The sequence below is a fragment of the Mauremys reevesii genome, linkage group 2, assembly GCF_016161935.1.
Source record: "Mauremys reevesii isolate NIE-2019 linkage group 2, ASM1616193v1, whole genome shotgun sequence".
NCBI classification, from domain to species: Eukaryota; Metazoa; Chordata; order Testudines; family Geoemydidae; genus Mauremys; species Mauremys reevesii.
This window is the reverse complement of record NC_052624.1, coordinates 259,408,904-259,424,609: the sequence shown is the minus strand read 5'-3', so window position 1 is coordinate 259,424,609 and position 15,706 is coordinate 259,408,904. Positions and strand designations below refer to the sequence as shown.

The 15,706-nt window shown below is 39.1% G+C and overlaps 1 protein-coding gene across 2 annotated transcripts in view; it reads left to right on the top strand.

The window, feature by feature from the left end:
• Window positions 1–15,706, top strand: part of CSMD3 (CUB and Sushi multiple domains 3) — a 1,158,685-nt gene that overhangs the window by 390,748 nt on the left and 752,231 nt on the right. Inside the window, exon 7 of one of the 2 annotated variants that reach the window (XM_039525140.1) lies at window positions 8,809–9,120. The exons of the other annotated variant lie outside the window; for it this stretch is intronic. Within the exon in view, the coding sequence (XP_039381074.1) occupies window positions 8,809–9,120 (312 nt within the window). The remainder of the gene's footprint in view (window positions 1–8,808; window positions 9,121–15,706) is intronic. 2 annotated transcript variants of the gene reach the window in all.

Here is a 15,706-nt window from a genome sequence, read left to right as displayed (position 1 = left end):
TTCATAAGGACTTATCCTTTCTAAATCCTGCTAACATATTTTCCTAAATAATATCCTGCAAGAATGGGTTCCACAAGTTATTATATGTTGCACTAAAGCATTCCTTTTGTTCATTTTATATTTATTGCCCTCTTGTTTTTATTATAGGAAAGAGAAAATCCATACGTCCCTTTGCTTTTTTTCTATGCCATTCATTATTCTATAGTCCCTTTATAATAGTCTCATTTGTTTATCCTCTCTAAACTGAAAAATCTTAATCTTATTCTCTTGGAATTCAGAACTCCACTACACTGCCCACCACTTAACACCACAGTCCTATGATCAGTTTGACCTTCCTTGGACCCATCTCAATTTCTATGTTCTATTTAAAATAATTAAAATCAAGTGGTCTAAACTGGCTGCTCTAACCTGGGTTTTTTGTAATTACTCCATGGGGGCTGTTGCAAGGGCCTGGGAGATTCCTGGAGCTCGGTGCACCTCAGCCTCACCCATTGGACATACCATATACCGTGGGTGCACGTTAAATATTTATACTAGTATATACTAGTTTATACTAGCTTACCAATTCTCCCAGAATTCCCCATTTTAAGAATAGGGAACCCTCTGTCAGAGCAGTGGAGTCTTTTAAAGAGCAAGCACCATAATTGCATTATATTATTTTCTTTATTATTCTCTCACCCTAATATTTTCCCCTGTGTTTGCTTCTGCAAACTAAGACAAATTTATAGTCTCCATAGATCTCTTTTTACCTGATTGTTTACTATAATTTCAGAGCCCATCAATATTTAATTAATTTAAATTGCAGCTTCCATAGCGCATTTGTCGATGATGAATTTCATTTGCTATCATGCTATGCAATTACCTAGCTTTTTGTTAGGTCCTCTGAACTTTCTCACAATCCTCCCTACTGTCTTCTGACTAATCTAAACAACTTGTGTTGTCAGCAAGTTTTACCAATTAACTATTGTCTTCTAGGTCTTTAATAAATATATAGAACAGCACCAATGCTAGCACTGATCTCATAAGAACACTGCTCTTTTAGTGATGACACTTGGCCATTCATTATGATTCTTTAGATTTAACCAGTCTGTAATCCAGAATTACCTCTTTATGTCATTCTGACGTTACAAATTTTCTTTAATAACCACTTGTAAAGGAATTTATTGGAAGTTTTTTGAGAGCATAAAGAAATTATATCCACTGTTTTCCTTATCCTCAATTTTGTTGAGTGTTTTAAGGCATTGCAATAGATTGTGGTGCCATGATTTACCATTAGAGAATGATGTGTTGGTTGTCTCTATCATTATACTCATCTAGGTGCATTAAAGCTCTGTGCTAGATTCAGCTGTGTCCACTGAGCACAGTTTAGAGGAAGGAGGTGAGGGAACCACAGAGACATTTAATAATTGGAGATATACCTATCTCCTATCACTGGAAGGGAGGACCCTGAAAGGTCATCAAGTCCAGCCCCCTGCCTTCACTAGCAGGACCAAGTACTGATTTTTGTCCCAGATCCCTAAGTGGCCCTCTCAAGGATTGAATTCACAACCCTGGATTTAGCAGGCCAATGCTCAAACCACTGAGCTATCCCTCCCCCCACATCAGCTGCAGCTCATTGATTATGAAACCAGTTCTCTGCTGGCCCTGGCAGATTCAGGGCTGCTGTAAAGTGTATTGGCTAGCTATAGCCTCTGGGGACCATTATACCAGCCAAGAAGAACTGGAGTGCTGCCTTTCCAGACAGGCAGTCTATTCTGGGTATCACAGGATGGGTAATGTTTGAAATTGGTACACTGGCTCTGCACCACCTGGAGACACTCTCACAACAAGGAAATCCCCAGTATTTTTCCAGCCTCTTTGAACCCCCAGATTATCACAACAGGGCTGGATCCGATAAGTTAATAAATCTGTATTCATTTTCTTAAATACTTTTCTCAAGTATCATGAATCTATAATTCCCAGCATCACCCTTCAACCTTTTTAAAAAATGGACTAGTCTCCAGTCCTGCAGTATAGTAGATGCTTATAATGATAAATTGCATCCTTTTTTAGTGATTCAGCTTTTTTGGGCTTACATTATTCAGAACACTGATGAAAACCACATTTATTGCAATTTAATCTGTCAAGGTTATCAGTCACTTAAATAAGTGCAAGCAGTTTGGAGCAGGAACTTTCTCTTACTGTGTATGTACTGTATCTAGCTGTATCTGAACTCAGTTGAATCCTCCAAACATTACTGGAATACAAATAAATGATACATTTCATTTTTAAAATGACACCAATTTCCCTAAAATATGGCACAGACACCAACCTGTATAAACAATAAGTTCCCCTCTGAAAGAGAATTTTTAAGAAGTGTAAATTATTTCTTTGCATTTGGCTTCTCACAGGCATGAGTCCATCACTTGGCCAATGTCCTCTACTGTGTATTCTTAAGCTATTATCTTTGCCCACCAATTACCCTGTTCTAGCTCTCAGGCATCTCCTCAAACCTGCACATGATGATGTGAAGCGGGAACTATTGTCTGCCATGGCTCATCAAACAGTTCTCTCAGAGAGTTTGTAATTCCCACAGCACTACATAACATGTGTCAGTCCAGGGCTAGGATCTAGAGATAGACTTTCCCACAAGGGAAATCTTGTGCAAATATGTTTGTCACAGTGTAGATTGGGCCCTTTAAGAGGGAACTGGACTGTGGTGTTAGTGATGGACTCATGCCTGTGAGAAGCCAAATGCAGAGTTACCACTAGGAGACAAAGTGCAAGGCGGTAAGAGTCTGTAAGCAGGAAACAAAGTCAATCTTGAATTCACCCCATTCATGGTGTGATGGGTCTCTGTAATTTCTACATGGTCCAGCCACTTGTTCCTCATTAACAGCCTAGGTAGGGCCCGGGAGAGGGCAGCTGGACTCTTTAAAAAGCCAAAGGGAAACAGAAACCATGAGAGGAAGCTGTGATAGAGGTAGAAGGCTGGAGCAAGCTGCAGTGAGCAAAAAGGCAGGAAGGTGAGAGAGTGAACAAGGTAAGCAGAGGATTCTCTTCTGAGTAAAGGGGAAAAGCCCCAGGATTTAGTATTGTTATGAATTATATATAAATAAGTTAGACCCCAAAATGGGAATGTTTTCAGGACTCTGGACTGGTAGAGTTTATGTAAGGAACACTGCAGAAGGTAAATTGAGGCAGGAGGCCTACTAAGTGACCTCTGGCCAAAATAGGGTGACTAGACAGCAAATGTGAAAAATCAGGATGGGGGTGGGGGGGTAATAGGCGCCTATATAAGAAAAAGACTCAAAAATCGGGACTGTCCCTATAAAATAGGGACATCTGGTCACCCTAGGACAAAATTGGGGCACTCAGGTGGTAGCTGGCACTGTTACAATCTCATTTAAGTTTCATTCTGCAATATCTCTTGCCTTTTCATTTCCCTCCGTACTTTCTTGGTGCGAGGAGCCAATAGCACTTCTATGGTATATTTCTCTTCTAACTTTATTACTTTTAGGCCAGTTGATTGTCTTTTTTATTCTTACTTGCAATAATGTGTTCCATTTTCTTAGTTATACTAGGGGAGGATTTTTAAAGGTCGGGGTCTTTTTTGGTTTGATTTGTGGTTTTTTTTTTCCCTATACAAACTCATGCACTTTAATCATATAATTTACTCTCTCAGCTATTTTGCTCTAAATTATACCTCTTTTCATAATGATCTTTGTTCAATAAATGTTCTATTGATTCACTTAAAGTATGTACATCTAATGAGATTTCATCCCTTTCTTTTTTATAACTTAGATTCTAAATATATCAGGTCAAATAAGATATCGTTAAGCATCCTCTTCTTTGATTATTTTGATTTTAATTTCTTACTTTTTTTCCTTGAAGCTTCTTTTTCCTCTTGTTATCTTTTTAAAAATCTCCTTTTTTGAAGCTGAGTTATACAACTCTGCCTCTTGGTAGGAGAACCCTCTATGAGGTTAAAAGAGTTATATTATGGTCACTGCCACTAATGGCTAACTCATAATGAATTCTGATCCAATTCTTTTGTATTACTCAGAAGCAATTACAAGTGGCCCCTTTTCTTGTATGCATCAGATAAAACAGTTTGGTTTTGAGAAAATGTTTTATTTCCAAATGGGATGGTCAAGCAAGATGGTTACATTTGCGTAGTGGAAGTAGCCCATAATTACTGTGCTAGTATTTTCTGATGCCTCCTTTTTTCCTCAACTTTGACTTCACCAATGGAACCCTGTGTACATTCCAGTATTTGCATTTGTAAATATTTCTATTTCTAACATTTATTAAGAATCTACTTCCAGGGCTACGTCCAGCTATCAGTTGCTTTCCCCACTTTGCTGGGCTAATACCGATGGGGAAATAGAGAAAGTATGGTTACAGAGCAGGGAGCAGTCTCAGCACCTGCATAGACTGGAAAGTTCATGGGCCTTTCATATACCTACAGGACCCAAAGTTTTAGGAGTTTAAGATTTGGGGGCAATGTTCTGTGTTTTGTGTTGCTGTCTTGTATAGTTCTACAGCTTATCTGTCATTTTAGAATTTCCCACATAATATTTCAGAAATAAATGAAAAGTATTTAAATCCACTTGAGAATTAATGCATGATTGCTCTTGCAAGATATTGCCATAAATATATATGAAAAATACACATAATGTTAAAATAAAGTTCTTGCTGGCTTCTCCCTGCTTTTCTGACACAAGGAAACCACACAGGAAGTGACTCTTGTTCAGACAGTTGCGCCCTTTTCTTCTCATCCTGCCCAGTGAAGCTGGGGTGGCTGCTTTTTGCAGTCTTCAGACTCACTTTTCCCATCATTACCCAGCATGGGGACTGCTGTTTGAGACTCCCTTTCTCTCCCTCTGCAGAGAACAGACTGGCTACTATTCAGGCTGCTGAGCCCTCTCTGCTCTTGACTGTGATAGACTAAATGAGGTTGAGTTGGTGGCTATATAAAAACGTTTGGTGAATGCTTGGCTGTGGAGGTGGTTGAAATGTCTGTCTCTCTCCTTATTTCAACAAAAAATTGACATTTTCATTCAACATTTTAATAATTCTGTCAAAAATGGAAAATTCTTTTTTGAAAATTGTTTAATTTTTTTTTTAAAAAAACCTTCACAAACATGTTGGTTTTTTTCATCAAATTAATGTAAGAAAATTATTTACCATTTTCCAAATGGCTCTCTTTGGCTCTCTGTGACTAGGTAGTCAGATGACCATCCGTCTGTCAATGCCTGGGGAAGGGGTGGGAAAGAGTAAGAGGTAGGAAAAACTGATACATATGCCAAGATGTTATGAGATAAACCACTTAAGAGAGAAAAAGAAATATGAATATTGTGTTTAGAACCAGCTAGAGCACCAGACTTCAATTATGACAGAGTCTGAAGCAAAGTTCCATTTCAGCCCCTAGACTATGTTATGCTCATATACCTCTGCAGTCTGCAGGTAGCCCTGGTTTGTATAGACATCTTCTAGGAATTTGATATATAGGAATTTTATCACACCAGGCACTGTATTTTTACAGATTGCAAGTAAATACTGCTTAGAGAACCATTCATGTAGTATAAATTCTCAATTGTAACTTAAATTGTTTATCTAGGGTAGCATAAACAGAACTCTGGCTTCGTCTTGATACCTTCTGCATTAACTCAGCCCATGCTCCATTTACTTTTCACTGATCATCTGCATGAGTCCATTTTTGTGTTGTAAATTGACGTGACAGAACAACAAGCCAAAGGTTTTACTTGAAGGTAATTTTGTGTAGCCAGTCGCTACAGTTTTCAGTGCACAAACCATTGGAGCTTTAAGTAAGTGGCTTTAAATAAGTGGTATTTTGCTTACTGAAGGTTTTCAAATGGAGTGTTCAATAAGTTGTAACAGTTTTTGAAACACCACATGTCTAGTATTATATAAACTGGCCTCAAACCCTTAATAAAATTTGGTTTTAAAATAGATATTGGTAGTAGCAGAGACTGCCTCTTTCTCCACAGGTGCCAGCATGGTGTAAATCAGTGGTTCTCAAACTTCTGTATTGGTGCCCCCTTTCACACAGCAAGCTCCTAAGTGTGATTCCTCTTATAATTTAGAAACACTTTTTATATATTTACAGTAATATATATGCTGGAGGCAAAGCGGGGTTTGGGAGTGGAGGCTGACAGCTCATAACCCCCCATGTAATAACCACAGGATCCCCTGAGGGGTCACGACTCCCAGTTTAAGAACCCCTGGTGTAAATAATATTTGTTCATAGTTTAGAAGCTTCAGGGATCAGTTATATAATTAATCATGTAAAGGGCTGTTTGCTTCAAAAGCCACACTACTGTGTTCAAAGCCATCCCTCTAGGGAGAAAATGAGTTTGTGTGTTTTAACCACAAAAGCACTTTAAGTCCCATCACGTCACAAAACACGACTAGTGCAATCTTTCAAAATTGTTCATAACTGTGGCTCCAGCCTGCTGCTTTTTTCTAGAATAAATAGTAATTTTTATTTATATTGGTGTCATCCTGGTTCAGTTAGTAAATTTTTCCCCCTCTTTGCTAAAAAGTCATTCTTTTAAATCCGTGTTTTTCCCCAGTGTTGTCAAGGTCTTGCAATACTTCAAGGGGAAGTGCTGCTGCACTGTTTAGAAGGGCTGTACTTTGGAACAGATACCAACTCAAGGTCCCTTTGGTCTATAGTAAGAATAATGCTTGGCATGTGTTTTAATTACAGTCCACATGGAACTTACAGATCCTGTTACTGTGACATTTTTCAGAAAGAGCAGCAGAACACCAAGTCTTCTGCACAACATTCCCCATGCAAATAAAACTCATTTTAATGTCAGAGACTGTGTGAGTTGTTGAATGCATAATGGCTGTTCTGTTTGCCTACACAGTTACTAAATTAAATTACTTTATAAAGAGATTTAATATATCTTGAGTATGAAAGATGTTATATACAGCCAAATTCCATTCTGTTTCTCTTATTCTGTTTTGTAGTGTGTAAATCTTTTCCCCCCTAAAGCTGAACAAAAAGGCTGGATGACTTTCCCCATGCAGTATCTACGAGAACACTTAGATGGATACAGAGGGCAGGTTCTCAGTCTGGTTGGTGGAAACACAGCTAGACAGTGAATATAGAAACATGGAATGTTATCAGCTGAAAAGGATATCCAGAAGCCTTTACCAATTATTGTACCAAACCACTGGTAAAGCTCTGTTTTAAAAAAAAGTGCTTCCTTTAAATCTTAAGATTGTAGTATAAGGCTGCACAGTTCACTCTACGCTGGCTTTAATTATTATTATGTATTTGCATTGCAATTTCACCTAGCAGCCCCAGTAAATGGTAGCCTCCCACCCCCTTGTGCTAGGTGCTATAAAACAGTGGTTCTCAAAGCCGGTCCGCCGTTTGTTCAGGGAAAGCCCCTGGCGGGCCGGGGCCAGTTTGTTTACTTACCGCATCTGCAGGTTCAGCCGATCACAGCTCCCACCGGCCATGGTTCACCATTCCAGGCCAATGGGGGCTGTGGGAAGGGTGACCAGCACATCCCTCGGCCTGTACCACTTCCCACAGCCCCCATTGGCCTGGAGCAGTGAACCGCTGCCAGTGGGAGCCGCAATCGGCCGACCCTGTGGTCTCAGTAAGTAAACAAACTGGCCTGGCCCACCAGGGGCTTTCCCTGAACAAGCGGTGGACCGGCTTTGAGAATCACTGCTGTAAAACACAAAATAAGTGGTGATCCCTGCCTCAAAGCACTTGTAGTAGGTTTGCCAACTCTCCAGGATTGTCCTGGAGTCTCCAGGATTTAGTTTTTAATTAAAGATTAATCTTTATGTCATGTGACCAAAATTGGCAACCCTAGCTTGCAGTCAAATATGTGCCAAGATGTGGCAAGTGAGAATGAGAAACAGAGGATGGAAGAGCATGGGGTGAAAGCACAAGAGTAACAAAAATAAGTCCATGTGACTTACATAGTTTAGCTATTGTACAATTTGACTTTTCCAGATAGTTTAAATATTGTTTAATTAAATCATCTCCTAACTGATGTTCAAGCAAATACTTATTGGTTGGCTGATTTCTCTTAAATATTTTAGCATATGTGATCTTGCAGTGGGATCTGAAAGATGTGATGGTGTTGGAGTATGTGTACCACATTCATTAAAGGTTCTGTATGGTACCAAGCGTAAATGGCTATGCAAAGTGATTCTTTTATTAAAACATTTACCTTCTACTGCCCTTGTCCTTGTCAGGGGTGAAATGTCTTTCATGTCCTTACTCAAACAACACTGGAAAGACTGGAACTTAGAGGTTTTTTAATCTACATTTGAGAAAGGTTTACAAGCTACCACAGCTGTTGGAGTAGGATGAGAAAGCCAGTGCCACCTCCATAGGCTGTGTTGTACTGCTGTCAGCCAGTGTCAGCTTTGCTAGGGTAGTTAGCATTGTTCAGTTGCTCCCCACCATATAGATGTAGTTATATCTTTTTTTGTTTTAGGTAGGCTGCCTTCAGGTGTGTGTTGGCAATGAGGGACCTGTTGCTGCCAACCTGGTTGGTAACCCAAGAAGTACTGTACTTTAGTTTTTGCAAGGTATTTTAAATTCAAATATGATGTGTGTGTAATAGTCAGTACAGGCACATTGTGTTTACTGACACACAAATGTTCTGATTACTTGCAATGTTTAAAACTAAAGTGCTATGGGCTCTCTCTCTCCATTTCAGTTGTCTTTGCTGTGGTAAACACAGGGAAATTTAATCTAATAAATTGTTCAGAAAAACACAATTCAAAAGAAAAAGTTAGCATCCAGTGCTACTGTGTGTCCCACAGGTTCTTCCAGTTTGACCAAAACTGCCTCCACTGGTGAGTTAGAGGAGCATATTGCGGCTACTACTGGTGCTATTACTGTTGCTAGCACATCTGCTGATGTTACTGTATCCAGTGTTACTGCTGTCACCAACCATAGACTTTCCGAAGAGCAGCGAGTGCAAGCTATGAATCTCAGAAAATCAATTCTGGAACCCACCACTTCCAAGGAAATGCTCTCCCTTCATCAAGCAAACATACAAAGTGCAAGAAGAAGACCAAGAAATGCTGAGCAGATAGAAAGAACTAAAGAACTTGCAGTTGTTACTCATCGAGGTATTGGAAATTATTTTACTTGTGCCCATTTAGTTACAAACGCAGGTATTTCACACAAGCAAATGATGAAAAATCAGTTACAGAATCAGACAGTGAAACTGAGTCAAGTGGTGAAAATTAAGGGACAGGTTTTCAGTCAGATTAAAACTGAAGAAAGAAATGTGTGCAGTTTCAGTTCTAGTGGGCAGAGGGATGGAAAAGGAAATTGTAAGAAACAGCTGTAGTAACAGAAAATTTGGTGTAATTATAGAAAGGAAAAGAGACAGAAATGTAGGGCCTAATTATGGTTACTCTTACTCTGATTTATATTGATCTTCTGATTTACACTAGTATAAGTGAGATCAGATAAAGTTCAGAAAGGGGACATAAAAATTAAACTAAACATCAATGCTATATATTTATTCAGGCATGACCAACTATGACATTGGGAAAAAAATGTACATTACAAGCTGCTGTGGTATCCAAAAAACCCCTGCTGATATCCAGACCTAGGGAAAAAAAGAAATCTATAACTGTACTTTGGCTTTCTTTAAAACATCAGTATGTTGTCTCTCTGCCAAACAAAAGTTAATGAATGAAGCAGAGTGGGCAAAAGGGGAATTCAATGTCAAACGCTAATAGCTTAAAATTGACATCCTCCTGCATCCAAATGACTTAGTCCATAACGAGAAGCGGTAATAGTGAGGGATTTTTGGAATGTAAACAAAGCAGTCTATTTTAGCAGAAAGGTAACTGACTGTCTGAAATAATGGTTTTAGAAACAAACATAGTTCAAATTCTTTAATTTAATCTGCATATAAATTAAAATATAGAGTGTCACCTATTTTGCTATTTCATGCCAGCACCTCCAGAAAGTTCATAGTAGGAGCAGATAAATGTTACACTATTTGCAGCTATTGACATTTTGTATATATGCTAATCCATAGGTTCATGAACATCAAATGTGCTGAAGGGCAGCACATTTTATATCACAAACAGTTCGTACGTAAGTGGTTCAATAGCTGCTAGTTTAAGTAACTTTCAAGTGAGAAATCTGTTGTGATCTCATCACAAACACACAGGGTCAGATACTCACCTGATATATTTTGGTGTAGTTCCATTTGCTTCCACGGAGCTCTACCCTGTTTATGCCAGCTGAGGACCTAGCCCTACAGTATCTGAAAACATTCTGCACTCTGAATCGGAGAATTTGAAATACTAGCGTGTGAGCACTGGACATACTTTCCACATGAAATGATCAAATAAATGTAATCATTAAATACAGAGAGCCACATTACACTCTTGTTTTACATTGGTGTAAATCTGCAGTATCTTCATGGATATTCACTAGTTTAAATGCGTAGAATTTGGCCCAAAATAGCCAAATGAAAATGTATTTGAAAATATATTTGGTCAGAAACGAAAGTTGGGAGGAGGGTCATGCTTCATCAAATAAAAAAAGGCTGTTCCAGACCATTATAATAATGCATAGAAACACATATTGTAGCACTCATTGTAGAAAGTGATGGTGCAATCATACATATGCAATCTTTTCTATCTACAGTATGTGATCTCTTCAACAAGATACATTGTCCTTCCTGCTGCTTTCCTACTGTCTTTCCTTCTCTAAACTGTCCTTTCAGCCAGTGCATCTTAAAGAGCATCTAAAACATCATGTTGTATTATTATATTAAAATACAAAATCTTCTGTTAGGAATGAGCAAACTGTATTAAAAAAAAGATGAGAAAGCAACTGAAACTCTGAGATATTATTATTTATTAAAGATTTATATTAAAATAGTGACAAACAGATGAAGATAGTCTCTGCTCTAGAAAGCTACTTCACAGAGCCCAGCCCAAATCTAGTTTTATGTGCACAGAAGTTCAGACAGGCAGTTTCCTCCTGTGTGTTCTTTAAAGGCTGCCATTTTCTATGGCAGCTGTTATAGTTTAATAATAGAGGAAGTTATCTTTGCAGAGTACTGTGGGTCCTTGTGCCTATGTGGAGACCCATTGATTTCATGAACACTTCAGAAGCCTGTGCAAGTGATTCTCTATGCAGGATTGGGGCCACAGCTTGTAATATTCGTATGGTTTGCTAAATAAGTTGAATGAAATGTAATGTATGTATTTATAAATATTGTTTTATAGTATCTGAAACAAACTTAAACCTCTGAATTTTGAGGTTCACCCCTCATCACCTTCTTGACAAGTATGAAAATCTCTTTATTTTACTGAATCCAGTACATTAGTGCACTTGTGGTGTAGTATCTTAACATCCATGAAGCTGCCATTTGACATTTTACTTCCCACAATCTTTTATTTTACTTTATCATACCAAACTTGTACTGGACATGTTAATGCTGTTAGCTGTACATACATAGTGTACATATATGCTATTTTTGGTTAATGGTCAAAGTCATATGTAATATGGTAGGCATGTAAAATTTGTCATAATTAGATAACCTGCAATTTTCTTCAGTATGGTTCAGTTTATCTCAAAGTTCTATTCAAGTTCTTGTAGAGACAACAAGGAGATAAACCATCTTACCGCAGGTCATAAGTAGCTGATGCGGTTAGGAAGAAACTTCTCTTCTGGACAGGCTGTTCCATAATTGTTCCCCATGGGGTTTCCTGTACATTCCACTCAAATATCTGATATTGGCCACTAACAGAGATGGGTTATTTGATTTGGTGGGCTACTGGTCTGGCCCTGCATGACAAATCCTATATTCCTATGAAATTTTTTAAAGTCTATAAGCAAACCAAACTGTGTGGCTCTCCTTTGATACCACATTGTTTGGTGTCTGTCAGACAGCAATGTCAGTTCCTCTTCTGTATATGGTAATATTTTCTGAATTCTTGGTTCTAACTCCAAAAGTTAAGAATTATGTTCCCAAAGCCACAAAATCTATCAGTAAAATATGATGCACTCTTGGGAAGGCAAAGCATACTTGCTCTCAGAATGTTTCATTTTAACCTATGATTATGCACAGTTATACACCTTTTTCCCCCTATGTCTAGCATATGTACATTTCCCTAGGTGTAGCCTACTATTAATATTGGTATCATAGCCATCTGCTGTTTGAGCAATAATGATGGACAAGGAGAACACTTTTCTGACAGTTGATGACCAGTTAGAACTGATCATTTGTCCTCTTTCCCTATTTTAGATCATTACTAGCACTTTAGTATCATGGGGAGGGATAGCTCAGTGGTTTGAGCATTGGCCTGCTAAACCCAGAGTTGTGAGTTCAATTATTGCAGGGGCCATTTGGGAGTTGGGATTGGTCCTGCTTTGAGCAGCACATTGGATTAGATGACCTTCTGAGGTCCCTTCCAACTCTGATATTCAATGATTAATACAACTCTCAGTATTCAAAGATTTACATATGAAACCAGTCCTGCACCACTGAAATCTATAGTAATTTTGCCATTGACTTCAATGGGAGCAGGACTTTTAAGTGTTTGCATTTGCCTTTGAGGTGACATTGATATTTAATTATAAGTAGATAGTAAGCACCCTATCCCTACCCTTGGCTTCAACAGTGCTGCTCATATACAGGCTTGCAGGATCAGGGCCTAAAACTGTAACAGGTTGTTTGTTTTGTTTTAACAATTGACTCGGGCTCAGAAAAGTTTATCTAGCTCCCTTCCCACAAAAACAAAAATAACAACTCTCTTGCCATGAGTAGTCTGCCCTCATTCAGATTGTGCATACCTTGAAACAACAAAGTCTAGTGCTAAGTAGATCTGAAGCATAAAACAGTAAATATGTGAACCGATCTATTTTCCTCAAACATGAAAGAAATCAGGGAGAAAGTAAACCACCCATTTCCTGCAATCCCTTGTCTTTTAAAGCAATTACATCCTGGAAGACTGACCATCAATGCATTAATCACATATGTAAAAGATACTTTATCACTGCTGGTCTTTTTTTTACTGTCCAACTAACCAATGTCCAGAGAGCTCAGAGTGTGCTGGTAGCTTTAGAATTACTGGCTGTTGCTGTGATTCATGTCAACTCATGATGATGGGCTACAGTAGCTGTTGTGTAATAGATATGACACATACTCCTAGTACAGTACATAGTTTCTGTTGCATTTAGATAATTCAATGATTATATGTTCTTTGTATGAATTTTCAATATCAGGTGTATCTCTTGGGGTCTTTCAGCCATAAATCACTTCCTTAATTTGTATCCATAGTATTAATAATTTATACTCTGATGCCTCTCTTACACACAGGGAGCAATGAAGGGTGATTTTAAATCCTTGTTTTTAGTGGCTACTTTCCTGGTCTATCAGCATTTTCTAAAACTGAATACTTATTTTGGACACAGAGTTAGATATGGATCCAGTACCACTGATGACAATGGAGTATTATAATTGATTTAACAGGGAACAAGGTTGGGGCCAGAGTACGTGGCCACTAATTTAAACTTGAAAAAAATACCTGGCTCTTATTTTATGTGAATCGAATACTATCACAACAACCTAATTTTTGTCATCTGCACATGTTGATGCCTCAGTTCTTGTGTCTTTTGAGGGATGGGGAAGAGTTAACTGTTTCTTTTAGGTAATGCCCCAGAAATGAGAGCTTTCGGGGGAATTTGAATGAGAAGATAGTAGAGGCTTAGTGAGCCAGGATGAAGGGAGCATGCCATGGAGAGTGTTTTATCAGTGATGAACATTATGAGGCCTGATGCTCGTTTACACTAATGCAACTTTACACCACCGTGGTCTTGTGGGCATAAATTATATTTATAACCATTTTAAGGACACTTTTTTTTACTGCCAGAGCAGGGTTAAGAAGAGGGCTTAAGATAAAATCCTGGTTCCTACTGAAATCAGTGGGAGTTTTGCCACAGTGTGAGCAATACATAAGAGCTGTCTTTTTGTTGTTGTTGTTGTCCACTTTGTTCATAGACAAAGGCATAAAGTTAATTTGAAATCATTTTGATTAAACAATGAAGAATAATGATGAATAATCCCTGTCAGAGTCTTAAAAATATATACAGCAGAAACAAAGTAGTGAACTTTCTGTTTTGGAAAGTTAAAAGTTGAACTATATGTTTACAGCAACATCATCTGCAACACACTTTTGAGCACTCTTTTTTCCTCCCCAGAGACAGCAGGTCTACCCTGGGAAGAGGCATAGATTGCAGAGGAGGAGGCATTTGGGTCTTGGGTTTGGTCAGGTGACATGCTCTTGCCTAAAGCTCCCCAAACACCCATTTTGACTCCTTTGTCCAAAGCAATGGTACCACCATCACTCCCTTTACCCAGTTTCTGTTAGGGACAGGTTGGCTGACATTTTTGATGTTTTGGGGCTCAATAACAACTGACAGCTGAATCCTAAACACCTCCAGATTGGGCTATGTTGTCCAGTTCCTCTCCACTTCTCCCTTCCCTCCCTCCCCGTCCCTCTTCAGGGACCCTTCTCATGATATACTGCTCCTTAAGCAGGTCCAATCTCTGCTGGTTTGGGGAGTGATGGAGGAAAAGTAAAGTACTAAAGGGTAAAGGGCTTTATTTCTGGTACTTCCTGGTTTCCAAATCCAAAGGAGGGATAAGACCCTTTCTTGACCTTTGCAACTTCAACAAATATATCAGGTACCTGAGGTTCCGAATGGTCACCTATCAATTATCTTCCCTGCATTATCTCAAAATGACTGGTTTGGTGCACTGGACCTCCAGAACACCTATTTTCATATGGCAATTTTGCCAAGCCACTGAAAATACCTCTGGTTTGTTATGGTGGAGCTCCATTTTCAGTACATGGTCCTTCCACTCTGTCTCTTCTGCCCTCAGGGTTTTTACCAAGTATATGGTTGTGGTGATGGGCGCATATCAAGAAGAAGAAGAAAATGTATATCTTTGTGTCTGGATGACTGGCTGCTGAGGGCCAAGTCCAGAGAGGAAGCTCTTTCTCATGTACATACTACACTCTGCTTACTCCACTGTCAGGATGTCATCCTAAACATCAGAAAGTTAACTTCAGTTCCCACTCAGAAAATTGAGTTCATTTAAGACTTCATAGACTCTAAAAGTTTGAGAGCATTTTGCCGACCAACCCTTTTCAGGCGATTCACCACCTTTTGTCTCAGTCTGCTGTCTCAGCCTTCCATGACAGTTTGGATGAGCTTGAGGCTCTTGGGCCACATGTGCACTTGCACGCAGGTGGTCCAGTTTGTAAGATTGCTTCTTTGCCCCCTTCAAATATGTGTCAGGACGGTGTACTATCCGACTCTTCACCCCTTGGACAGATTGGTCCATATCCCTTGACTTTGCCTGGACTCTTTGCATTGGTAGACCCTTCTGGAAACTGTATGTCAAGGTGCTCCCTTTATCCAACCCCTGCCAACAAGATCTGTTGTCGCTGATGCCTTCCTGATCGGTTGGGGAGCACATCTGGGGTTGCTGAAGGGTCAGGGTGTGTGGTTGAAGCAGGAGGCCTCGCTGCATATCAATGTACTGGAGCTTTGGGCCATCTACAATGTTTGTCACACCTTTGCAAACCACATTAGGGGCTCAGTGGTTCACGTACTTATTGATGTATTATTTGAACAGGCAAAGGGGAGCACACTCCAGGGTGCTCTGTCAAG